Source organism: Coenobita brevimanus, chromosome 83 (assembly GCF_032717465.1).
Source record: "Coenobita brevimanus isolate Jiangsu-jjx chromosome 83, ASM3271746v2, whole genome shotgun sequence".
NCBI classification, from domain to species: Eukaryota; Metazoa; Arthropoda; class Malacostraca; order Decapoda; family Coenobitidae; genus Coenobita; species Coenobita brevimanus.
The window spans coordinates 11,313,938-11,339,538 of record NC_137036.1 but is presented as its reverse complement, the minus strand read 5'-3'; the positions used below and the strand labels follow the sequence as shown (position 1 = coordinate 11,339,538).

Genomic DNA, 25,601 nt, shown 5'->3' with positions numbered 1-25,601 from the left:
TCGTATACATAATAAGAAACTTGAAACACAAGAGGTACCGCGGAAGGAAACCCAGATTTTCCACAGCTTGCCTAAGTGATTAGGCAGAAACATTGATTGTGGTGTCAAAGGAAGGTGTAATGAAAAAAAAAAAGAAGTACATTATTATGACTGGGCATATTATTGCACAGTGAAATACGCATATGGTTTCTATCCGCCCCTCTCCCGGTGATGACTCAATATGCCTGGAACCACTGTCTGAATCACTTCTTCTTCATTTCTGCAACATTCGCGGCCTTTCCTCTAACTTTCTCTCTGTTGAACACCACCACTCCTCCTCTAAACCTCACCTTCTCTTCATAACAGAGACTCAGCTGTCTGAGGCAACTGACAGCAAACCCTTTTCTGTAGCCTCCTACTTTCTCTATACTCATTTCAAAGCCAAAGGTGGCTGTTGTGTAAATGTACGCAACGACCTATCTTTCTCTCCGGTTCCTGAACTTGAGTCTTCTGAATTCTCTACTCTCTGCCTTCGGCTTTCCTGTCATTCTCTGACTAAATATATCTGCACCGTTTGCTTATCTCCTAATTCTACTGACTATCACAAATTCTTTGACTATCTTACTTCTACGATGGAACACATTCTATCCATTTCTCCTTTCTCTGAATTCTTCATGCTATGAGATTTCAATGTTCACCACCACTTTTGGCTCTCCTCTACTTTCACTGATCCACCTGGTGAACAATCCTACACCTTTTCTATCCTTAATGACCTAGAGTAGCTTGTACAGCACCATACCGTATCCCTGACCGCCATGGAGAGAGCTCCAAATACTTGTCCTCATCCTTACAACTAATCCTGTTTACATTGTTAATCTTTTCTCTCCGTTGGGCTTCTCTGATCACAACCTTATTACTTTAACCTGTCCCATTGCTCCGGTACAGCCCGTGGACCTTCCAAAGAAACGTCATCTGTGGCACTTTGGAGCTGCAGATTGTGAGGCCCTCAGGCAGTACTTCTTTGATTTTCCTTGGAATGATTATTGCTTCCATGGCTGGGAGCCATCTGAGTGTGCCTTGCACATTACGGAGGTTATTCCCTCGGGCATGGGAGTATACATTTCTTTCTCATATCCTTTGACTAATGCAAGAAAGCCTTGGTTTAATCACGCTTGTTCTAATGCTGTCCGCAACAAGGAGAGGGTCTATAAAAGGTATCGGAGCCAACCCACCTCTGCATCACATCTTTTTTGTATTTCTACCCAGAATCGTGCTAAATCTGTTCTTCGCTCTGCTAAAAATACTTTCATCGATACTAAATGCTCTCAACTCTCCAACTCGAATTCTTCCTGCTCCTTCTGGCACCTTGCCAAAAACCTTTCTAACAACTTTACCTCATCATCCTTCCCTCCTCTTTCTACTCTGATGACTCTGTAGCTATTTTTCTTCCATTAATAAAGCAGATCTCTTCGCTCAGACTTTCTCCTCGAATTCCACCTTAGACGATTCCGGTGCTGTTCCTCCATCACTTTCCCCTCTGACTTCCTCATCGTTGACATAAAAGTTTCTTCAGCTGATGTAGTTTCTGCCATCACTGGCCTTAATACTAACAAGGCAAATGGGCCTGATGGAGTCCCTCCTGTTGTCCACAAGAACTGTGCTTCTGTGCCTACACTCTTTCGTCTTTGTCTTTCAACTTGTACCTTTCCTTCTTGCTGGAAGTTTGCTCTCATTCAACCAGTCCCAAAGAAAGGTGATAATTGCCAACCCTCTAACTATCGTCCAGTTGTTTTAACATCCTGTGTCTCAAAAGTTTTCGAGTCTATTCTTAACAGAAAAATTTTAAAGGATCTTTCCTATCACAACCTTCTTTCCTGATCGTCAGAATGGGTTCCGTCAGGGACGCTCTGCTGGTGATCTTCTCACCTATCTTTCAGACTTCTGGTCATCCTCCTTTTGGGACTTTGGCGAAAACTTTGCCATTGCACTTGACATCTCAAAGGCTTTCGATTGAGTCTGGCATAAATATTTAATTTCTAAACTGCCCTCTTACGGTTTCTATCCTTCTGTGCCTTCAACTATAGCTTCCTTTCTGGTCGTTCTATAGCTGCTCTTGTAGACGGCCATCGTTCTTCTCCTAGATCTATGAACAGTGGTGTTCCTCAGAGCTCTGTCCTGTCACCAACTCTCTTTCCTTTATTCATCAATGACCTTCTAAGCTGTACATCTAACCCCATCCACTCATACGCTGATGACTCCACCCTTCACCTTTCCATTCGGTTTCTGCAACGTCCATCTCAGCAGTTACTTCAACAAACAAGGGATCAGTCTATGGCACACCTAATGTCTGACTTGGCTCGTATCTGTGACTGGGGCAAAAATAATCTTGTTGTTTTCAGTTCATCAAAGATTCGGTTCATATACCTATCAACCCGTCATAAGCTTCCACAGGAGTACCCACTAATGTTTAATAATATCCAGCTCAATCCTGTGTCATTCTTGAACATGCTTGGGGTTTCATTCACCCGGGACTTATCTTGGAAAGATCATATTGCATATCTTGTAATAGTTGCTTCCAAAAGATTAGGTGTGCTAAGCCGACTCCGTATCTTCTTTACCACTGTACCGTTGTTGACTTTATACACGGGTTTTCTTCGCCCCTGTTTAGAGTACAGCTCCTATGTGTGGGGAGGCTTCCCATATACAGCTCTTCTCAATAGGGTGGAGTCAAAGGCTTTTCGTCTCATCAACTCTCCTCCTTTTACTGGCTCCCTTCAACCTCTGTCTCTTCGCCACACTGTTGCCTCTTTATCTTTTTTCTATTGCTACTTCAATGGTCACTGCTCCTCTGAACTGTCTGCTTGCATCCCTCCACCTCTACGACGAGTTTGTAGCACCCATCTAGCAACAAACTCTCGTCCCTTTTCTGTCCAACCCTCTAATGCGAGAGTTAACCGTTACTCCCAGTCCTTCATTTATGCAACAGGTCAACTCTGGAACTGTCTCCCTCTGTCTGTATTTCCTACTTCCTATCATCTCCAGTCTTACAAACGCAATGTGTCCAGGCATCTCGAAATGATCGGGATCTTGCATTTGGCTCTCTTTTGTATTGTTTTTGTTTTTGTTTTCTTGGAAGGAACTGTCATTGTGGGCTCAGTTTTTGGTTCCTTCTTCCTCGCATAATAAAAAATTATAATGAGATTGTGCATTTTCATAGGGGAGAGTGAAACCAATATTTGCTACCAAACTGCCCTCTGAAATTCAATACAGCAATCTCCAGGTGCTATTATACATTTATCTGGATATCTAATGAAATCATATATTGGTTGTTGCTTGGAATAAGTCTATGATGTTGTGATATATAAAACAGTTGAAGCTGAATATTCAACATCACATACCATCCTTCCCCCATCCTACCCCGTTGACACTCAAATTGGAGTATTTCGCATAACGCAGCAGACACGATGATTTGCTTGGAGTTAAAGATGTCCCTCAATGGTAACACAGAATTTTATGTGAAAGCCATTTTAACAGTATTCTTGTCGCCCTTTTAAAGAATATATATGGTCATCGATGCAGTAAGGTTGCATATTTTATCGAATAATTTTCAGAACATGGGAGCACACCGGTCATGCCGATCAACCTCCTTGACAGAACGCAGCAGCTTTATCTGGATGTGGGTGGGGGGCCTGTCAGCTCGTGCCATAGCTAGGGTAACCGGGTGTAGCGTCACCACTGTCTGCAGGTGGCTAAATCGGTGGAAGCAGGAGGGACACGTTGAGAACAGGCAGCGCTCAAGTAGAACTAAAAAGGAAGAACAATGCAAAATCATTCATAACCGGATCAAAACCTGGCATCCTCTAGCACTCCACTCTGATGGATTTAGCGTATTTGATATGAATCGCAGAATAGTACATTTAGCATTTCAGTATAACTGTGGATGTATTGAGTATCCTAGTGTAAATTACTGCTGAGCTCCACACAATGGCGGACTAAAGAACGCTTTCGTAGAAATATTATTCCTATGCATATTTAGCTTCGCAAACTCCTAAAAATTTGAAGTACCCCAGTGAACAGAATTAGATAGGCTTCTACCTTAACATGGACCTCTTAATGCAAGAAAGCAGTGCTGGATTGAAAAGTATTTTTCTTTATCCTTTGTAGAAATATAATGTATCCTCGGTAGGAACACTCAAATAGAAGACATGAGAATGGTATCAAAATGTAAACTACAATAACTTTGGCTCCTGTTAATAAAGGTCTAATCTGTCATTCAGTTGATCTGAATGTACATAGAATCACCAGGAGAAAGTGTGCCCAGACAGCTTAACAATATTCGACAGTTATCTTGCGAATTAGGACAATTACAGCTGATTACTCTTTGGAGAAATTGCTGTTGCATTTATGTACCAGTAATTTAAGGTGTTTGTCATACACTGCTTCATCTTTTAATTAGCCAGCTTACTTTCATGGAAACCTATGTTTTCGATTTCTTGCAAGGACGGGTCCGAATATGTCATGGTTAGTTAATGAAACCATGTACGTCCTATAGCTCATTTTAGTTTGCCTGATTCGTAATTTCGATGTTAATTTTGACATGGCACGCCTTAAACTTACATTTTTCTTAAACTGATAAAAATAAATACCAAAAAGACTGTTGAGTGACTTTCATTCACCTGTAACATCACACCACCTTCTTCCCTCGCTTACCATTTACATTATGTTACACGAAAGGAGAAATGGCTTCGTATGAAACAGACAGGCTTATCAAATACATTCTCTCAATTAGATCGGGTTTCCCCCAGTTGATTCGGTATAGAGGGGGACATCTAATCTTCAAATGGTCCCAAATCACTGTCTCCCAGTCAAACTGCTGAGAAAACAATAGCCAGATTTTCCACGCATTCTATTAAGATTAATTAAAAATGAATCTTCTTGTGTTGAGGAAGTAGATGTTCCACATAAAACCACAAAACTCAGTGGTGTACATTTCTGATTAAGACTCGTATACGAGTCATCGAAAGAAAAGAAAAAAAAAAGTGAAAAATTAGCAGCCGATGAGATCTGCACTTTCCGTGCATATTGTCTACATAAAATACTTGTTAAAATAAACAATAAAAATTATGGTAAGGTTCCGAGTTTTGTACCCCACTTGTTTAAATGGCTGTACAACAGTTCAGTGCTTAGTACACCATGGGTATCTTGTTGATACTTTTCTCTGTCTTACATTGTCCAAAGAATGCAGATCCTTAACATCTAGTAACTGAACAAAACATACAAGACTATTTATACACAATAATTCTTCGCTAGAAGTTTGTGGTCGTGTGATGGCGGCTGCTGCGGGGAGATTGTGGCTTAGTCTGGGAGTTACGTGCCTTCTGGTACACGCCCGCCTGCCTCATACCTCAGGCAAGTTGACCCTAGATGTAATCAAAGGAAATAGACGATAGTAATCATTTTATTACTGTTGTCTTAATTTACCTCAATGTGTGTCATGAAAACACTAGTCATATTTGGATTGCAATTATTTCAGATTATTTACTGCCATCTGGTATACATAAACCTGCTCTTCTTGGTCTCGATTCCATTAGAAAAATGTTCTTGAGCTGTGAGAAAAATGAAGGATTAGGACAATTTTAATGTAAAAGAAGTGCGTCGTGTCAGGAAATACAATTTTGTAATGTTTGCTTTTCTATATCTAAGCTGCCTAATTAACTGTAATCTACTGCGTAATCAAGCATAAAATACACACCTGAACCTCGACAAATTTTAGTACTTGTTCTTCATTCAAAATTCTGTTGCACGACATTTCAGTGGGTAAAAGAGAATGCTACGTGTTGTGAATATACCACTATCGATCATTCTCAATCAATCAATCAGTCATTTCCTGTGGCATCCCATGGGATGCACAGGGCCTCGATGAACTCTCTCCACCAATATTTGTCTCTTGCCATCTTCTTCAGGTCCCGCCAACACTCCTCTCCTGCTTCTCTTTTCATTGTCCTTAACTAGGTTTCCCTCGGCCTGCCTCTGCCTCTTCTTCCTCTAGCAGTCCACTCTGGCACATCCTGTATTAAACTGTATTCTTTTCTATATATGAGCCCCAGCCATTTCCAGCGAGACAGTCTTACATATTCATCAATTGGTTCCACTCTCGTAATATCCCTTACTCTTTCATTTGTAACTCTGTCTTGCCACTTTACCCCAGGAATCCTTCTATGTATTTTATTCTCAAATCCTAATACTTTCTGATCTGTTGCAATTGTACTGTACCATGACTCATGCCCATAAAATAAAATTGGTCTAACCATGGACTTAAATTTTAACTTTAGTATATACCGAAAGCATATTATTATTCCAAAAAGATTTCAACATTCCAACAGCTCGCCAAGCCTGTCTAATCCTCTCGTCAATTTCATTGTTTAATGATCCATTTGATGATACAATCGTTCCCAGATATTTAAAATTTTTTACATTCTTCACATTATTCCCAATTACGCAATCTATCTGATTCTCCACCTTCATATTAATAATTTCAGTCTTTCCATGATTTATTACCAATCCCACTTTTTCTCCTTCTTCCACCAACAAACACCCTCTGCATCTCGTAAATACTACCGCAAATCAGTACAATATCATCAGCATAGTCCAAAGCCATCAGCCTCTTATTTTCTTTCCAGTTAATTCCTGTACCTGTTCTCCTTACAACCTTTCTCATAACATAATCCATAACCAAAACGACATTAAAGGCGAGACAACTCCCCCTTGAATCACTCCTGACCTAACCTCAAATGGATCACTCAAAGAACGACTCACCATTACCTTACAAAAAGTACCTTCATGCATGCTTCTAATAATATTTACAAACTTTCCTGGTATACCATTGAATCTCATTATTTTCAACACAGCTCCACGTGAAATACTATAAAACGCCTTTTCAAAATCCACAAAACACATACTAAGTGGCTTTCATCTCATTAGCTTGTTGCATTAGATGCCTTATATACAATAAAAATCTGATCATTACAACCTCGACCCTTTCTAAATCCCGCTTGTTATTCTCTAAAATTTTAACAATTACTGGCTCAGTTACTGGCTCTATTCTGTTCAGCAAGATTTTGGAGAAGACTTTTGCAAGTACAGGTGCCAAAGTTATCCCCTTCCAATTGCCACACACACTTAAATCTCCCTTTTTTGGTATTTTTATAATCACTCCACTTTTCCGCTCTTCTGGAATTCTACCATTATCCAAAGTCACATTAAAAAGTTTCAAAAGCGCATTCATCAACTCATCATTTTCCACTTTAAGCATTTCGGGAAATATTCCACCCTCTCCTGGTGCCTTAAAATCCTTTAATTCCTTTATAAATTTTGCTACTTCTTCCAATGTTATATCCCCTGTTTCTATCTGCAAATCTCTCTCGGTTGGCAAAATGTCCTCTTCAGCTATTCAGAACAGATTCAAAATGCTCTTTCCACCTTCCTTTTATATCCAAATCTTTAGTCATCAAATTACCATTTCTATCTCGTACAGGTATTTCTTTCCTTCTCTTTTCAGTCCCAGTTAACTCCTTTATGGCCTGATACGTTGCTCTTGTGCTCTGACCGTCATTTTTACTTAACTTAATTTCTGTCTCTGTTTCATCATATTGCCTCCTCTTATCACGTCTAACGAGTCTTTTTACTTCAGAAAGTAAACTCCAGTACTTTGCTCTAAGTACTTCAACTACCTGGCCATCAACATGTTGTTCTTCACTTCTTAACTTCGCCTCTTTCCTTTTCTGAATTGCATTCCATGTTTCATCTGACATCTACGTTTTCCTTCTCGCTTTTCCCTTCTTCTTAATAGTAACCTTAGCACTCTCATGCAAAACCTCTTTTACCTCTCTCCACATTTGATTAATATCATTGTCTTCGGATTGAATCAAAGTCTCCAGGACTAAAAACCTGTTCAAACATTCCCACCGAAACTTTTCCTTCGTGTTCTCATGATTTCTCAGCTCATCCATATTTATTACCTCCTGTACAATTACCATTAACGTTTCTCTTAAGTTTTACTTTAATCTTTGACACAACAAGTTGATGATCACTACCTATATCGGCTCCCCTCCTTACGCAAACATCTTGCAAATAACTTCTATGCCTTCTGCTAATTGCAATGTGGTCAGTCTGGTTACAATATTTGCCACATGGTGAAATCCAAGTAGTTTTATGTTTTTTTCTATGCTCAAAGATAGTTCCACCAATCGTAAGGTCATTTGCCAAACAAAAGCTTCCAAATCGCACCCCGTTTTCGTTTCTTATACCAACACCCTCCCTACCCATACATTCTTCAAAGCCATCCCTACTACTACCAACAATCGCATTAAAATCACCAATGCAAACTAACACATCATGTCTTGCCACTCTATTCACTACATCCTGCAGCTTCTTATAAAAGTCATCCTTCATTTCATTAGCAGCCTCATCTGTCGGAACGTACCCTACCATCATACTGATATTATCATGGTCAGATTTTAAACGAGCATGAAGCAAGCGCTCATTAATCGGCTCAAACTCACATAGTGCCTTGCAAGCATCTCTGCTTCACAGTATACGTACTCCTTGGTAATAATTTCCATCACTACTACCGGAAACCAACAAAGTAATACGATCTTCCAAATTCATTTTATCAACTCCAAGCAACCTCGTTTCTGTACGGGCACAAATATCTATATTGTATTCCTTGAACACTGAAATAAGTTCTTCCATTTTACCAGCCTGATTGAGAGTTCGAACATTCCAATTTCCTATTCTTAAGGTTCTTTTTGGATGTATAAACTTATTCCTACGCCGTGGGATTCTTAGCACCCCCTGCCCACTAAAGGGCTGCACGGAACTGAGGGCCATTGCTTCATAACCAGAGTTCATCAAGATTTCTTAGGCAGAAAAATATTTTACCCTGGAGCCAATGCCAGTGGCTCGCAGGAACCAGACAATGGAGAGAGGATATTAACTAAAAGAAAATAAACTGCAGAGAGTTAGGACAGACAAAGTACAAGGAAAAGAGAGACAGCAAAAAGAATGTAGAGAAAAGTGTCCCTTTTAGTTGCCTCTTACGACAAGCAGGGAATACTGGCGAAGTATTCTATCCCCCCTTCCCCAGGGGGAAATTGGCGCGTGTTGGTGTATTCTTCTTGGGGTCAGAGAACCTTCTTGGGGCCAGAATAGCTCAGTTGTAGCGCTCGGGCTTCGCGACCATAGGGTTGGCAGGTCGAGCCCGCACCATGGTACTGTATTGCTGGTGAGTGATGTAGTGGTCTCTTTCATTGCCTTCCAGAGCTATATGGTCCATTGGTCCTAGCTAGGGGGATTCACACTCTGGCTATAATCTAACATTTATCTAGTATTTGACAACCCTACTGAGGTTCAAGATCAGTTAATAATACCAATCATACACAGGTACTGCCTTTTCCTGCTGAGTGCCCTACCTCTATACTTACTGCAAATTCATCTTTGTGTTTGTCAGATAAAACTCAGGGATTGCTGGACAGTCGCCGAGCACTTGATGTCATGTTGGCCACAGAGCAGTGTTCCCGCTCCTCCATCATGCTGGTGACAGACGACTCTCCATGGGCGTTCTCTATGATGCAAGTGCGTCAGTGTTACCATGAAGTAAAGCTTGGACATTCCTAAAATGGATTAAGGAAGTTAGACTGGATTACACAATAAAATTAAACTTTGTCCCTGAGATATGTAACAGACACACTACTTCACATATTCTTTGGTACAGATCCTAAGAACAGACTGAATTTAAACTCAGCCTGGCAGGTGAATGAGGGAGACCTATGGAAGTGCTGATATGGAACTGGAAAGCTCTAGCTAACATAAAGTCAGTTGTTGTGGAAGAGGTTTTCAAGGACAGGAACTTGCAAAAATGTTCTCTCTAAAGAATATTGGCCAAATTCAAGATGCATTCATTGTTACACGTTTTACTTTGACTGGAGTTAGAGGCGTTATATTCGTACAAATCATCACAATGCATTCTTTTTTAGGGTCTAACAGATTTACAAGCTCCGTGGGGAGTCTGCGTGTTTGGGGTGACAAATAATGAACAAAACGCCAACATGACCCGTGAAAACCTCTCTCAGGCTATCGCCACTGCTCGACGGGTAAGTGGGTACAGTATGTAAAGGCTGATTATATAACTTTGGGAGGAAGACTAAGGACGTGTGTGTGTGTGTGTGTGTGTGTGTGTGTGTGTGTAATAGCAAAAACAGATTAAAAGCAGACCTATTAAGAGTAATGAGCTTAAAACTCAAACGGTTTGTTGATTACTTTTTTGCCATTAGCTTCTTGATGTGTCCTGGTGGGTGATGGTGGTGGTAGTGAGCGAGGACCCAACCTTCCTCTCCGCCTTCGCTGAGTTCTCCTTCAAGAACCATCTCCTGTCGGTGCACACAACGAGGCTGCTCGCCTTCACTCGCCTCCCTCTTCATCGTCTCCACACCCTCCACCACCTACACAAGACTCTATCACGCACCAGCGCCCTATTAGCAGTTGTCGACGATGCTTCACCAGTCCTTAGGTAGTAAACATTTTCTGTGGATAAGAACACTTATTACAGGTGATATCCCTTACTTTGATACATTGGCTTTATTCATATTTACTTATTTTCTTATCTTTCCATTTTTTTTTTTTTTTGTCAACAGGACCACAGTGCTCTCATGGCTACCCTTCACTGATCCAGAAACTCGGCCTTTACAAGTAGCATCGTGGACCACTGACCAAAATCTAAGTCTAGTCTACCCACCAAATCTTTTTCCCAAGAAATTTTTACGGTAAGCTCTTGTTGTCTGTAACTCTCGACGATCCTATTATGTGAATGGTTTTCTCATTATGTCTTTGTTAAAATTATAGTAGAGTTTATCATTTTTCACGTGACTTGAGTGTGGATGCAGTCAGGTGGTATAATGGACAACATTACATCTATATCTTATATAATTTGAACGCTAGAATACAAGATGAAAAGCCATTGAGCTTTTCACTGTACCTGTTTGATTAGCTAGTGCTTACAATAGTTTTTGGAAGGCATGCTCGGTTTTTGTAAGGGTCGTCCATGGCTGCATCAGACCTCAGCCTCTTGCTGCAGGTTCCCCCACCGACCTCATGTGATGGTGACAGCCGAGGAGTTCCCTTCGCAGTCGGCGGTCATGGTAGACGACCCAACGATACATGGCAGCAAACGGCTTACTTTTACGGGTGCAGCCGGGTATATCATGGAAATACTGTCCACGGCTATGAACTTTACGTGAGCTATTGGTTGCACACATTCTTTTATATACAGCTGTTTTCTTAGATACCGTAAAAGACTTCAAAGCACTTCTTAATTACTGTAATATGTTGCAAATCACACTTTACCATTCTCCTGTGTTATTTATATTTATATTGTATGGGAATAGTTTACGTCAATAATATAAAGAAGACAAGGTATAGTGTTCAGAAGAATCGCAATGATGTTCTGATGATCTTTAAAGCAAATTACAGTATGACCCATAGTTCGTTTGAACGACAGTATGCAACAAGGACCTAATGGTAAATAAAATATCTTGTTGTAGTTGTAACTGCTTTCAAAACTCTCTGACAGGTACACATACTTGAGACCCCTTGACAAAAGCTGGGGCCTGCAGAAGAGTGATGGGACCTGGTCTGGCATGATGGGACTCATCACACGTGAGGTGAGTTACTACATCGATTCATCTTTATAATCTTATTGACTAGTCTCTCCTAAACTGAGCAAAAGAAAATTGTAGAAGAAGGATCAGACAAAATATACGTCAGTCTTTTGTTGATTGCTTCTTTGAAGTGCTGCTACAACCATTAATTTACGAAACAACTTATGTTCAGACGCAATCAGTCGTGCCAATTTCTGCCAATTAGATCCCTACGTGTCAAGTGGGGTTGGTGGAGGATTAGTGCCCCTCCCTGTAAAACAATTAACTCTAAGCCTTGGCCACCCCGTTTGGGATACATGGCGTCTGACAATGAATGAATGAATGAAAGATCCAGCCAGAGTAATTCATAAAACAATTTTCAGATTATTGTTCTCGCTGTCAGTCACCTCCTAGATGTCTAGACTGAAGAGTTGTTGCTCACTGCTTTCTCGCTGGATTATCGTGGTAGCAACTGCCACACTCTTTGATACATAAATTATGAACGTCTGTTGTTAGGAATCTCCCTGAAATTGTAGGGGAAATTTTGTTTATTATTTTGTCTATTCCTAGTTTAAAAACAGTACAACATATTTTCAAGCAAAATTCCAGCCTACTCAACCAAACTGACACAAATTTTTAACCGAGAAACATTTTCAAAAAATGTGTTTTAGCTACCTCTGTTCTGCTTAACTTTGTAGATAGAAAACTATCTGGTATTTGGTACTTGCATAAAATAATCGTGTGGAGGGTATGACATCGGCATTGTGAAGTGGCACCCCAGAGAGGGTTAAGGGTTGGTGCGATTAGACATTTTGAATGTATATCCTGGCATGTTTCTAGTCTCCTTTGATACATTTACCTATACAATACATTTCAGCAAGTGGAGTTCACCCCTGGACCAGTTTCACTGGATTTTAGTAGAAGCCAGTGGATGGAATACTCTGCATATATTTTCATAAGTGGGTACTATATTCTTGCTGCCCTTGGTCGTCCTGAGGCGGACCCGTGGGGCTTCTTACTGCCTCTTTCTCCAATTGTTTGGGCAACTTTGTTAATAGCACTGTTGGCTGTGTGCTCAATGATGCTGCTTCTGCCTTTATGCTTTCCTGTCCGCACACAAGAACCAGCCAACATCTTTAACTGCCTCCGTGTTCTCCTGCAAGAAGGTAACTATAGCCTATTTGATATGATCTGAGAAGAGACAAACCTTAAACTTTAGAAAGCTGGCAGCTGATTTGTTGTCTGATTGCAATCATTATTAACGACGTGTTTTAAATTATTTTTATTATATGGGTGTCAGTAACCGTTTGACGAAAAGATTGCCCAAATAAAATGTTATATACAGTTATTTGCATAGATTAATTTAAAAACGGCGCCTTACAAAGTTCATCTAATGGCCTGGATAAGTGTGAAATTTTCAGTCCTCGGGACAAAACAAAACACGTCCAGGTAAGGTTTCACGAGTACCTTGACTTTTAGCCCCATGTTCAGACAAATTAAGGTAAATTATTTCATTAGTGCGACATTATGTAAAATCTAACCTGGTAAAACATCGGAATTCCAATGAAAAATGGCAGGTAGGCACGATTGAAGAAGTTATATTTCACTGTCGCTTTTAAACATTTTGGAGCCCATATCTTGTCACAGCTCGGTTGTAAGTAGTAACCAGATATTCGAAACAAAAAATATAAAAAACTTACTGATGATGTGAAAGTAGAAAGCATGATGCAGATTAATAAGACAAGAAAACGCTCTCAAGTTAATCTGAATATTCATCTGCTTAGTCAAGTGAGACATCCCATGAATGGCCTAACCCCTCCCCCCCAAATCTATCTTTCATCGAAATTCAGGAGATATTTTATATTTCACTGCAATTCTGATGTTTTACCAGGTTATAATTTACAAACTACCTCAGTAATGACATAATCTACCTTAATTTGCCTGAACATAAGAAATCAAGGTACTTTTGAAACTCTACCTGTCCATGTTTTGATTTGTCCAGAGAATTCAAAATGTCACATGTATCTAGGCCATCTGATAAACTTAGTAAAGCCCCGTTTTGAAATAATCTATGCAGACAACTGTATATAACATTTTATACTTTTTTTTGTCAAATGGTTATTGAAACCCACTGAATAAAAATAACGTCATTAATAATGAATGCACTCGGACAACCAATCAACTACCAGCTTTCAAAAGCTTTAGGCTCGTCTCTTCCCAGATCGGATTAACCCCTTAACCACAAGGCGTCACTTTCGTGACGCTCGAGCGCAATGGATCATACCGCGGGGCGTCACTTTTGTGATTCTGTGTTGTTTTGAATTATCCCAGGCTTTCAAGTGGTGGCTTGTATCATCTATCAGTACTGCCAATGTCCAACACTAGTCAGCACTCCAAATCTCATTTGTACTCCAATCCATTGTTGACATTTTAGCCATTTTCCCCTGTTCCTGACTCCCCCCCCCCCTCCATTACCCTGTCCTCTCACCTCCCTGACAGCACTGCACTAAGCAAATCTCTCCCAGATTTTTCCACAGATTTCATCCATTGAAATAAGCCCTATGCCCTATACTTATACAAAATAATATATACCAAAAAAAATAAGGTAAGTGATAGTGGTATGCACCAGGAATTGGCTAATTATCACCTGACAACACCTCACATGCATTCACTCGCTACATTACCACGGTAATTTCCCCTTTGAATTATGCTTTGTAATCTATTTCTGTAATAAAAATATATATCAGAAAGGAAGGGAGAAGCCTAAGTGACATTTACATTCACCTGGAACTACCTATTTCTTTATGTATTGCCGAGATTTTCTACCAATAATTTATTAGCATGTAAGTTAGCAGCTGTCAGCCCCATTGTCACTGTCAACCCTTGCCTTCTCGGATAAGCCATGCCATTTAGTTCCTTGTCCTCCTCTGTGGTCAAAGCATGTCGCACTTGCGCCCCACCATTTCTGCCGCTTCTGCACCCATTGCAAAGGGCTCCGTGACCTCTACACCCAGAAAAACTCGTGGGGGAAGCAGGAAAGGACTAAGTGACTCTGCAGTGGAACATGAACTAGCTGAATTATCAATGGTGATGATGGATAGTGACTCTGACCCTTCGGGGGATTTGTGTGATGAGCCGGGTGAGGAAATCGTGCCAGAAACTACTAGTACGAGTGCTTCAGTGTCCCAAGTTATCCCTAGCTCCAAGGGAAAGGAGCCGTTAGTGCAGCAAGGGAAGGAATTTGGGAAGGGAATGAAAAGGCAGCGGGTTAGCCCCGGAACAATGGCTCCGAGTAACCCAGCCCGCTCCCCAAGCCCCACTTCACTCATTTCTTCCTCTTCTTCTGCTGAATTTTCTCTGGAGTCTTCATCGTCAGAGTCACCACCAGCATCAACAGTGAAGGTAGGCCGTAGAGGAAGAGGTAAATCCCTGACCCATGAAAGTAGAGTTGCTAGTAGGGTAAGGGCTCCTAGTGCTGTACGGCAACCCAGGGTCAGTGCGAGTGACCTTGAACCTGATAAATCTGTCTCACAGCCACCCTCCACCCTCACCCACCCTACACCGCCACGACAGGGAATCCTGGACGCCTTCGCGTGGACGGAAGGGTCCGATTTTGTCCCTGAGCATCTCCATTTTGACAAGAGTTCCTCAGGAGTACAGCCTGCCTTCACTCTTGACGAGGATGCTGAGTGTGTGGACTTTCTTTTGGCCTTCCTCGATGACGAAGTCATGCAGCACATATGTGATGAGACCAACAGGTATGAATCACAACGTGCTGGAAGTGGTACAGGTGCAGCCAAGATGCAACAGTGGTCCATGCTGGGAGTGCAGGAGCTGTATGTGTTCTTCGCCCTCATGCTTCTCATGCCACACTCCAAGAAGCATGAGTTGGAAGAATACTGGTCCATGGACCCCTTACGACCCTCACCCACCTTCAGTAAGTACATGACCAGAGATCGCTTCCGGAACATCATGGAAAACCTGCACTTTGCCGATAACAATGTACCTTCCCAAACCGACCCACTCTGGAAAATCCGGGAGATTCTGAGCAGAATGAAGGATAAGTTTATGACATTCTTCCACCCCTTTCAGAAGGTTGTCATTGACGAATCCTTGGTTTTGTTCAGAGGACGTCTTAGGTTTGTGCAGTACATTCCAAGCAAACGCCATCGCTTTGGAATCAAGTTCTTTGTACTGTGCGACTGTAAGACGGGGTACATCTTTGACTTCGTCATTTATTCAGCCAGCACTGTCGATCTTGATAAAACACACCCCCTTGGCTTCTCAGGCTGTGTAGTGAAAGTGCTCCTTGAAAGGTATTTTGGTTGAAATCATGTGCTGTATAGAGACAACTATTATACAGCACCGAAACTTGCCAAATACCTTTCAGAGCACGGCATTGGCTCCTGCGGCACTGTGAAGAGTAATCATGCCCACTTCCCTAAATTCCCAGAGGCAGGAACCTCGCAGCGAGGAGACGTGCACCTACGCAAGTCTGAGAAGATGCTGGCAATACGGTGGCATGACAAGAGGGTCGTGCACATGCTCACCACCGTACATAAGGGGGAAATGACAGACAGTGGGAAGGTCGACCGTAGGACAGGCGAACCTGTGAGGAAACCTGATGCTGTCTTAGACTACAATATCAACATGCGGCTGGTGGACAAGTCCAACATGATGATTGGAGAGATCGACAGCTCAGGAAGAATACTAGGTGGTACAGGAAAGTTTTTCTGCATCTCATAGACATGACGATGCTGAACGCCTTCATCCTGTACAAGATGAAGGTCAAGCCATCCAAGTCCTTCTCCCTGAGGATGTTCGCCAGGACTTGTGTTCAGCAGCTGCTTGAAAGATATGGTAGGGTGACAGTAGCAACTCCAAGGCGCCATCCAGTAACACTTCCCGACAGACTTGAGCAGAGGGCGTACATGGACTGGCACAGACTGGTGCAAATGCCTGCCACAGGCAAGAGGAAGGCTGCGATCTGCAGGTGCCAGGTGTGTGCATATACCACCCAACGCACACCTGAGCACAAACGCACCTCTTGGCAGTGCGCTGAGTGCCAGGTTCCCCTCTGTGTTACCTGCTTCTTTGATTACCACAGCCAGAAGCAGTTCTAAAAATGCAAGTGGGAAAGGAAAATAATGTGTAAATAATGTGTAAATAGCAAGTGAAAGCAATGGATGTACAGTACATATGACTGAACAGTGTATTATAGTTTTATGTTACTGAAAGTGACAATGAATAACATAGTGTAAGTAAAATAGAAGTGTAAATATTGAAAATACAATAGAAAATGTAAATAGAAATGTAAGTAATTAGTAATATAAGAATATGAGTACAAATACTTGATGTTATAACAGTGAAAGTGAATCCGTGGCTCTCTACGTACTTTACTGAATGAAAAATTGAATGACTTCAGTGACAATAAACTAATACTACTGAAGGAAACTTATGGATAAAGACTCCAGATATATATAAGTGTTATATAGTAATAGAAATATAAAGTGTGAGGGGTTTTATGAAAAATAAATGACAGAATACCAACAGCGAACTAGCGCAAGTGGGAAGGTCATACGCTCGTAATTTTCATTGCTTTCACAGTGGTTTTTTTTTGGAATATGGATCCCAAACTACTGGATAATCATAGAGTAGTGTTTATAGTGTTAATATCTGGCTGTGGTAATCATATTACGGGTTGTCGGGAAGTGTAAAGTGGAGACTTCGTTACCCAACTTCAGAGGTCTCCACAAGTCCTACGGTAATCGTTGAAGGCTCAACAAACATCCCAGGAGAAAGCTGAAGGTATGTGCCATATGCATATATAATTTTAATATTCTAGGACTAATAACTGATTTTTGGCAAATATTTTTTGAGAGTCTGTCGGAGCCCGAATAACCCCGCGGGACACGCAAAACATTGGGAAACATGCCCGCGGTGTAAGGGTTAAGCAGGCTATAGTTTAGCCTTTTCAAGCTATCATTAATTTGACATTAACTTACGGAAAGCAAAGTTAACTTAGGATATTTCTTTCAAAGGTTATGCACAGTTCACTTAGGCTAATGACTATTAGGCCAATGCCTAATATTCGAAGTAGATCATTTCTTCTAGGCATGGAAAAAAGCCACTTCTCTGTTTTTGTTTATAATGCCCACTCAGTTTGAAAATATTAAATTATATCAAGTGCTTAACAAACTTACAGGAGAATAGCTTTCAGTATTAGACATGGCAGGCCAACAACTACTGTTGGGATCTCTATTCTGTTACTAAGTTCTCTTTTGTCGTAACAGATATACAGAGAACTAAAAGTAGGTGGTGGTGGGATCGTGTGATGCTGGGGGTGTGGATGCTGATGATGGTTGTGCTGACACAGAGCTATGTTGGCAACCTCATGTCCCTCCTGGCGGTCAGATACATCGACCAACCATACCAGAGACTTGATGACGTTGTTGACAAGTCTGATGTCGGAATAATTCTTGTCCAGAACACACTGATCACACACTATCTTAAAGTAAGCATTTGTTTTTGTAATGTAATTGAAACACATGTACTATTTTTTCCTCAGTGTCCAAGAATGTTTAGGTTGTCAATAAAGCAACCCAAGATATTTTTGGCCAAACCAGTACTGCAGGAAATAGTGTCTAGTCACTCATAAAGTGTTCTATGAGCTACTCACATATTTATTGATAAAAGAATGCCCTACTGCGAGGACCATTCTTCCATATAGGAAAGTATTGGCAAGAGTATTATTTATTAGTTCTTCAGTATTTGCAGAACAAGCAATTAAATTACAGCTGGCCCCTGTTCTGAACAGTTCATGAACTTCCAAACCCCGACTGCCAATTATTTTCACATTATGCTGGACGGGTAATTGTTATCTGCTACAGCTTCGCAACTACTATGTGTTAAGTAAAGTTCAATTAATTTTCCTAAGTTTCACTTAATTATGTGATCAAAAGCCTTCAGTAAAGCTGTGGATCACTGACAGCCTTCTATATTTCAGACGGCCACGTCGGGTCCATTCTGCAAGCTGGGGAACCTGATGGGCACAGAACGAGTTGCTTACAGATTGTACGCTGAAGTACCCCAAAGCCTGGAGACCATTGTACGGGATGGCAGTCATATTGTGTTTGACCAGGACATCCTCTATAACCTTGTATTGCCAAGCAGCTTTTCTCGCACAGGTTATAATGTGGTTGTCATGTTCATTAGAATTATTTATGGCCATACCTTTCTAGTTTGAGCAAAAAATGTAGCATATCTCTGCTAAATTTCATGTCAGTGAGGTGAGGGGCTTCATTCGACATGAGTAATTAGAAAGGATTTTAAATGAAAATCGCTGCCTGTCATTAGACAAATGGCTATTTAAGAGCCTTTGTAAGAAGGACCACTTTATTCTAATTAACAGTGTAATAGTCCCATCACTTTAACATCACTAAATACCTTCACAGGTACCTGTGATTTTTATCTGTCCCGGAGCAGTTACCTGACCACTCCTCTAGCCATGGTGGCCCAAAAGAACAGCCCTCTTATGCCAAGACTGAATAAGCTGTAAGAACTGAACAGTTTGTCAGTAGCTAAAATATTAAAGGTAAAAATAGTCCCGTGTGTTTTCACACAGAACATTAAAAATGCTTGATATCTACATCGAAGTCAAAATAGGCATGAGAAATATTTACTATGGTAGGCATTGACCGACATGACGAATATAATGTTTTAACCATTTTATTTTCTAAGACAGGGCTTATTCATTGGTGGAATCTGGCCTGTACGATAAATGGCTGAAATTCTCACATCCTAACTCCAGCACCTGCGAGAACCCACCCAGGATCATCACCGTCACCTCTGCCTTCTCACTCAGCAACCTGTGGGTAGGTTCTGCCACGGACTTCTTGGATGGCCTGGAAAGGCACTAGTTTGTTATATTTTACCTCATAACTTCCATACGTGTTGAAAAACTTTGCATTAAGTATATAATTGCAAATTTAATTTGTAAATTTACTGCAAATATCACTAATGATTTGCATTGAACATGTCACTTTTTCCCTACGTAGGATTTAGTTTAGCGATGCTAATGGAATATTGTGGGTTACTCGATAAAGGAAAGGATTACGGGATTACATGTAATACTGCTTGTTTTCAGGGCATGTTTGTGGTGTGGGGATGTGGGTTTGTAATGGCCGTGGCGGTGCTAGTAATGGAGCAGATGTGTGGTTGGGCCAAGTGGTAAGAGCAGCATCAGGTGGACACACAAGATACACACACCACCATTATCACCACCAGCCACCACAACAACCGCTGACCACACATTTCATTAGTACTGGCGACGAGCTTCACATGAAATTCATACTTCACTTCTTCACTTTAAGCTTCCAAATTTGTAACAACGCAGAATTAGCAAAATTATTGGTTAATTAATAAATACACTGATATTAATACAAAGCATGACAGATCCTCCAAGTGTCATTCATTGTAATGTTTGTTTGTTTTCATGGATGTCAGTATTCACCTCTCAATATGTCTGTAGGTAAATATATTCCGAAACTTGAAGTAATGTCAGTGATGTGTCTAGTGCACTTCCGGATTATGATGACTAGTTGTAACAGGTGTATAATCTGTCTGACTATGAAACTATAAAAAAGAAATATGATGATTGATATGGAAATATTTGATGCCAATGACCCAAAGATAAAATCACTAAAAGTTTAGTAAAAGTGCATAACCCATTGACTCTTGACAGGGCAAAATTGCCTGGTACAAATCTAAATGAAATTCTTTGCTGTATCAGGGTCGCCTGATATAATTTCTGAAATTTTTAAATGTTAATGTTTCTCTCAGGCGAACTATATCCGTCTTTCCTGGGCAAGAAATAATGTGTGTATGTACTTATTTTGGTATTTTGTACAGACATAGGGACAAGTATTTTCCAAAAGTTTGACGAATATACGGTGGAAAAATCGAACCATTTGAAACCCGCACTAGTAGAGATTAGGTTCTCATTGTATTTTCCCAGGTGTAAATTTTCTTTAGACGGAACTAGGAAGATAGTTGTGTCTTTGATGGTACACATCTCTTACCGACAAACAGTTATCACATAAGCTTTCTAAACTACTGGCTACATAAATGATCTCTTTACGGTACTTAAGAATTGCAATGGAAAATGACTATTTTATGGTATGATTACGGCCACTGAAGGAGTTGTGCTTGTGAGATATCTTAGATAAGCATTTCTTCACCAGATAAACTTTTAAATGGCGTTAAAGAAACTTAATTACCTGTTCTGGTGAAGAGTTAAATAATTAGGTGAGATAGACTGGTGAGACAGATGTGCACTGACTGATGTGGTGAGAGGGGAGGGGGAGGTGTTCACTGGTGTGGTGTGAGGGACGGAGGAGGTGTTCACTGGTGTGGTGTGAGGGGAGGGGGAGGTGTTCACTGACTGGTGTGGTGAAATGGGAGAAGAAGGTGTTCACTGATTGGTGTGGTGTGAGGGGAGGGGTCGGCATAGACCGGGTGCCAGTGGGTATACAAGGGCTGCAGGAGCCACTCAGCCATCATTGTTCATCTGCTGCTCCAGGCTGTAAGAGTACTACTTTGGCCACATTTGCCCCAGCACCTTGATCGTGAGTCATGTGGCACCGTGTTATTATCAGGTTTGTCGTACTCTTCTGTTGTCAGTCATGGGAACTTATTTATTGTGTCAAAGGCCACCAGATGTCCGGATTATGTAGCCTTGATCTTTATATTATGGAAAGAGAAGGTTTATTATCTTGTCTGGTCCATCGGAGAGACCCAGGAGGAGAGAGAGAGAAAAATGGCTTTGTAGGGGAACGTCAGGGTAGGCCGTCTCTTTCTCGTTATCTCTTCGTTTTGTGACGTGAGGTGATGAATAAGCAGACTGGGGTCGATGGAGGTTTACTGTGAGACAGTTGCTTGACTGGAAAAGTTATCGAGCTTGACATGACCCATTGTACTGTCAGGGACAATTTGTGCTGGCTGCCGCCTTCCCGCTATGTCTCTAGCTGTTACTCTCCTTCTCCTTCCTTCTTCCCTGGCTCTCTCTGGCTCTTTTAGATCCTACATATGATTTCGGGGTATAAATCTACTGCTGAGGCTTCCGGCTCGGTGACGTGTGTGTGTGTGTGTGTGTGTGTGTGTGTGTGTGTGTGTGTGTGTGTGTGTGTGTGTGTGTGTGTGTGTGTGTGTGTGTGTGTGTGTGTGTGTGTCAGGCAGGTCTCCATCACCTGATCATTGACCTCATCAGGTGTTTGGGATACTTGTGTGTCTGGCCACGGGGAAGTGTATCTAACCTCTTCCTGGAGGACTCAGACATAACTACCTGTGAATTACATACTGTTACATGTTAACAACTATTACAAAATTATGAATACCAATAACTATTTTAATGACTCATTGCTCGGTCTCGCCAAAGTATCGTACCTACGACTTAGTCAATATTACAATTATACAAAACAATTATACTAACATGATACATCGTTATGAATATACTGAACAAACATTTGAGTAAATACATGGTATTCATCAAAATATTGTAGCGATATAATACCATTGTTGAAACCTATCATATAGTAGTGATATAATGCAGTAGCATAATTGTGTATGTATAACAGACATATACATATATTTGTACAAAGGTAATACAATACCAATACAATGGCAAGTCTACTGCAGTCTTTTATATTGAGAATAAGGTATAGGTAATGTACTTGCTATTTGTTTACATATATGTGAAATTTATCAATAATGTTATATATAATGGATACATGTGTATTACATTTTGCCATGCAAGGAAGGAAGAACCAAAGGCCAGGAGCACGCAAACCGTTCCTTCCAAGAAAGAAATAAAAACAGTGCAACAGAGAGCCAAATTAAATATCCGTTCATTTCCAGATGAGTGGACACACTGCGTTTGAAAGACAGGAGATCATAGGAAGTAGGAAATACAGGCAGAGGGGAACAGTTCCAGAGTAGACTTGTTGGATAAATGAAGGACTGGGAGTAACAGTTAACTCTTCTAATAGAGAGTTGGACAAAGAAGTGATGAGTTTTTTTTTTTTTTTTTTAAATGCAAGGAACAAGGAACCAAAGCCAGGAGCCTACAAACTGTTCCTTCCAAGAAAAAAGCAAAAACAGTACAACAGAGAGCCAAAATCAGGATCCGTTCATTTCGAGATGCCTGGACGCATTGCGTTTGAAAGACTGGAGATCATAGGAAGGAGGAAAAAAGACACAGTTCCGCAGTTGACCTGTTGCATAAATGAAGAACTGGGAGTAACAACTAACTCTTGCAATACAGAGTTGGACAGAAAAGGAATGAGAACTTTTTGCTAGACTGGTGCTACGCGCCTGTCTTAGAAGTGGAGGGATGCAGACAGACAATTCAGAGGAACAGTGACCATAGGAGTAGCGACAGAGAAGGGATAATGATGCAACACTGCGGCAAAGAGACAGAGGTTGAAGGGAGCCAGTAGGAGGAGAAGAGTTAATGAGACGAAAAGCGTTTGACTCCACCCTTTTGAGAACACCTGTATGTGGGGAGCCTCCCCACACATGAGAGTTGTACTTCACACAGGGTCGAATAAAACCCGTTTATAAAATCAACAACTGTGGAGGGGTAAAGAAGGTACGGAGTCGGCTTAGCACACCTAATCGCTCGGAAGCAGATTTTACAAGAGATGTAGCATGATCTTTCCAAGATAAGTCCCGAGAGAATGAAACCCCAAGTATGTTTAAGGATGATGCAGGATTGAGCTGGATATTATTAAACAGTGGGTACTCCTGTGGAAGATTTTATCGCGTTGATAGGTGTAAGAACCGAGTCGTTGATGCATTAAAAACAATAAGGTTACTTTTTTCCCAGTCAGAGATACGAGCCAAGTCAGACTTTACTGTAGGTGTGCCATAGCCTCATCCCTTGTTTGTTGAAGTAACTGCTGAGATGGAGTTTGCGGGAACCGAATGGAAAGGTGAAGGGTGGAATCATCAGTGTATGAGTGGATATGGTTAGATGTACAGCTAACATGATCATTGATGAAAAAAAGGAAGAGAGTTGGTGATAGGACAGAGCCCAGAGGAACACTACTGTTGATGACAGCTATAGAACGACTAGAAATGAAGCTGTAGATGAAGGCACATATAGATGGATAGAGAAAGTAAGAGTGCAGTTTTTATATTCAAGACTTGTGCCAGACTCGATCGAAAGCCTTTGAGATGTCAAGTGCAATGGCAAAGCTTTCGCCAAAGTCCCGAAAGGAGGATGATCAGGAGTCTGAAAGGTAGGTGAGAAGATCGCCAGCCTCTGTTCCTTACAGAACCCATGCTGACGGTCAGAAAGAAGGTTGTGCTAGGAAAGATGCTTTAAAATGATTCTGATAAGAATAGAATTGAAAACTTTTGAGACACAGGATGTTAAAAACAATTGTGCGATAGAGGGTTGGGAATGGTCACCTTTCTTTGGGACTGGCTGAATCAGAGCAAACTTCCAGCACGAGGGAAAGGTACAAGTTGATAAACAAAGGTGAAAGAGTTTGCCTAGGCAGGGTGTAAGCACAGAAGCACAATTCTTGAGGACAACAGGAGGGACCCCATCAAGTCCATATGCCTTGTTAGTAATTGATGCCAATGATGGAGAAAATACACCAGTTGAAGAAATTTTTATGTCAGCCATGAGGAAGTCAGAGGGAGTAAGTGATGGAGGAACAGCACCGGAATCAATTAAGGTGGAATTGGAGCAGACAGTCTGAGCACAGAGATCTGCTTTATCAGTAGACAAATTAGCTTGTGCCTTCAAAGTAGAATATTTATTGCTAGATGGGTGCTACGTGCCATCGTAGAGGTGGAGAGATGCAAGCAGACAGTTCAGAGGTGGAGTGACCATTGAAGTGGCGATAGAAAAGAGATAACGATGCAACAGTGCGGAGAAGAGACAGGGGTCGAATGGAGCCATTAAGAGGAGAGGTAATGAAACGAAAAGCCTTTGACACCACCCTACTGGGAAGAGCTGTATGTGGGGAGCCTCCCTACACATGAGAGTTGTACTCTACACAGGGGCAAATAAAGTCAACAACTGTGGATGGGTAAAGAAGGTACGGAGTCAGCCTAGCACACCCAGTCTTTTGGGTGCAGATTTTACAAGAGATGTCATATGATCTTTCCAAGATAAATCTCGAGAGAATGAAACCCCAAGTATGTTTAACTCTTCGTGAGCTGAGCCTTTCCAAATTACACGGGAGGCAGACGAGGTCCCACTGGACCCCAAAACTTTTAGGTGAATTTCTGCCCAATGCATAAAGCTACATCATTTAAAGTTTGTCCATATATTGCCCAGGACACGGCACCTGGAGCCAATCCACCAGCGTCCTTTTTTTTTGTCTGTTTGTTTGTATTCTGAGAAAATTATTAACATTTATCAGAAATTTATTAAAGTTTTAGTATGTATGCACTGAACCTACACCTATTTGAATGTTTGACTGTCAGCACTCATGGGATAGTTTTTTTTTACATAATAACAAGCTCTGGTATGAAGTATGTTACATAATCATGAAATAAAGGAAATTTTATAATGTTCAAATTAGACACAAAAATTTTTGTTTTCAGTATCACACAAATATAAAGAAATTTTACTTTTTATCATGAGAAAACAATTAGATGCTAGTACCTTTCTCACAAATACAAAGAATATTGACTTCTATAATGTTAATAATGATACTACAGCAGAAGTTTACCGTCAGATTGTTCAACCACTTCATATTCATCTGCGTCAGATAATTCGCTGCCTGAATTATTATTATTATTTTTAATCTTGCTTGTCATTTTCCCAACAAATTTATGCCATAAAACGTTGTTTTGTATTGACGTTGTCTTTAGATGTGAAAAATCTGAAAAAATAAAAAAAGTCACACGGAA

The 25,601-nt window shown here is 40.9% G+C and overlaps 1 protein-coding gene across 1 annotated transcript; it reads left to right on the top strand.

Moving 5' to 3' along the window:
- The first annotated feature begins 5,306 nt into the window (after positions 1–5,306).
- Positions 5,307–17,981, top strand: LOC145409916 (uncharacterized). The gene is made up of 9 exons (XM_080280179.1): positions 5,307–5,388; positions 9,488–9,612; positions 10,014–10,130; positions 10,311–10,546; positions 10,671–10,799; positions 11,111–11,269; positions 11,606–11,696; positions 12,550–12,677; positions 17,966–17,981. The coding sequence occupies exons 1-9, from the start codon at positions 5,307–5,309 to the stop codon at positions 17,979–17,981; spliced, it is 1,083 nt and encodes a 360-aa protein (XP_080136305.1).
- Positions 17,982–25,601: the final 7,620 nt, after the last annotated feature.

Coding starts and splice junctions, on each gene's coding strand:
- LOC145409916 (XM_080280179.1), top strand. CDS start 5,307: ATGGCGGCTGCTGCGGGGAGATTGTGGCTTAGTCTGGGAGTTACGTGC. Junction 10,800..11,110: donor TTTCCCAAGAAATTTTTACG/GTAAGCTCTTGT, acceptor CTCTTGCTGCAG/GTTCCCCCACCGACCTCATG. Junction 11,697..12,549: donor TGGGACTCATCACACGTGAG/GTGAGTTACTAC, acceptor AATACATTTCAG/CAAGTGGAGTTCACCCCTGG.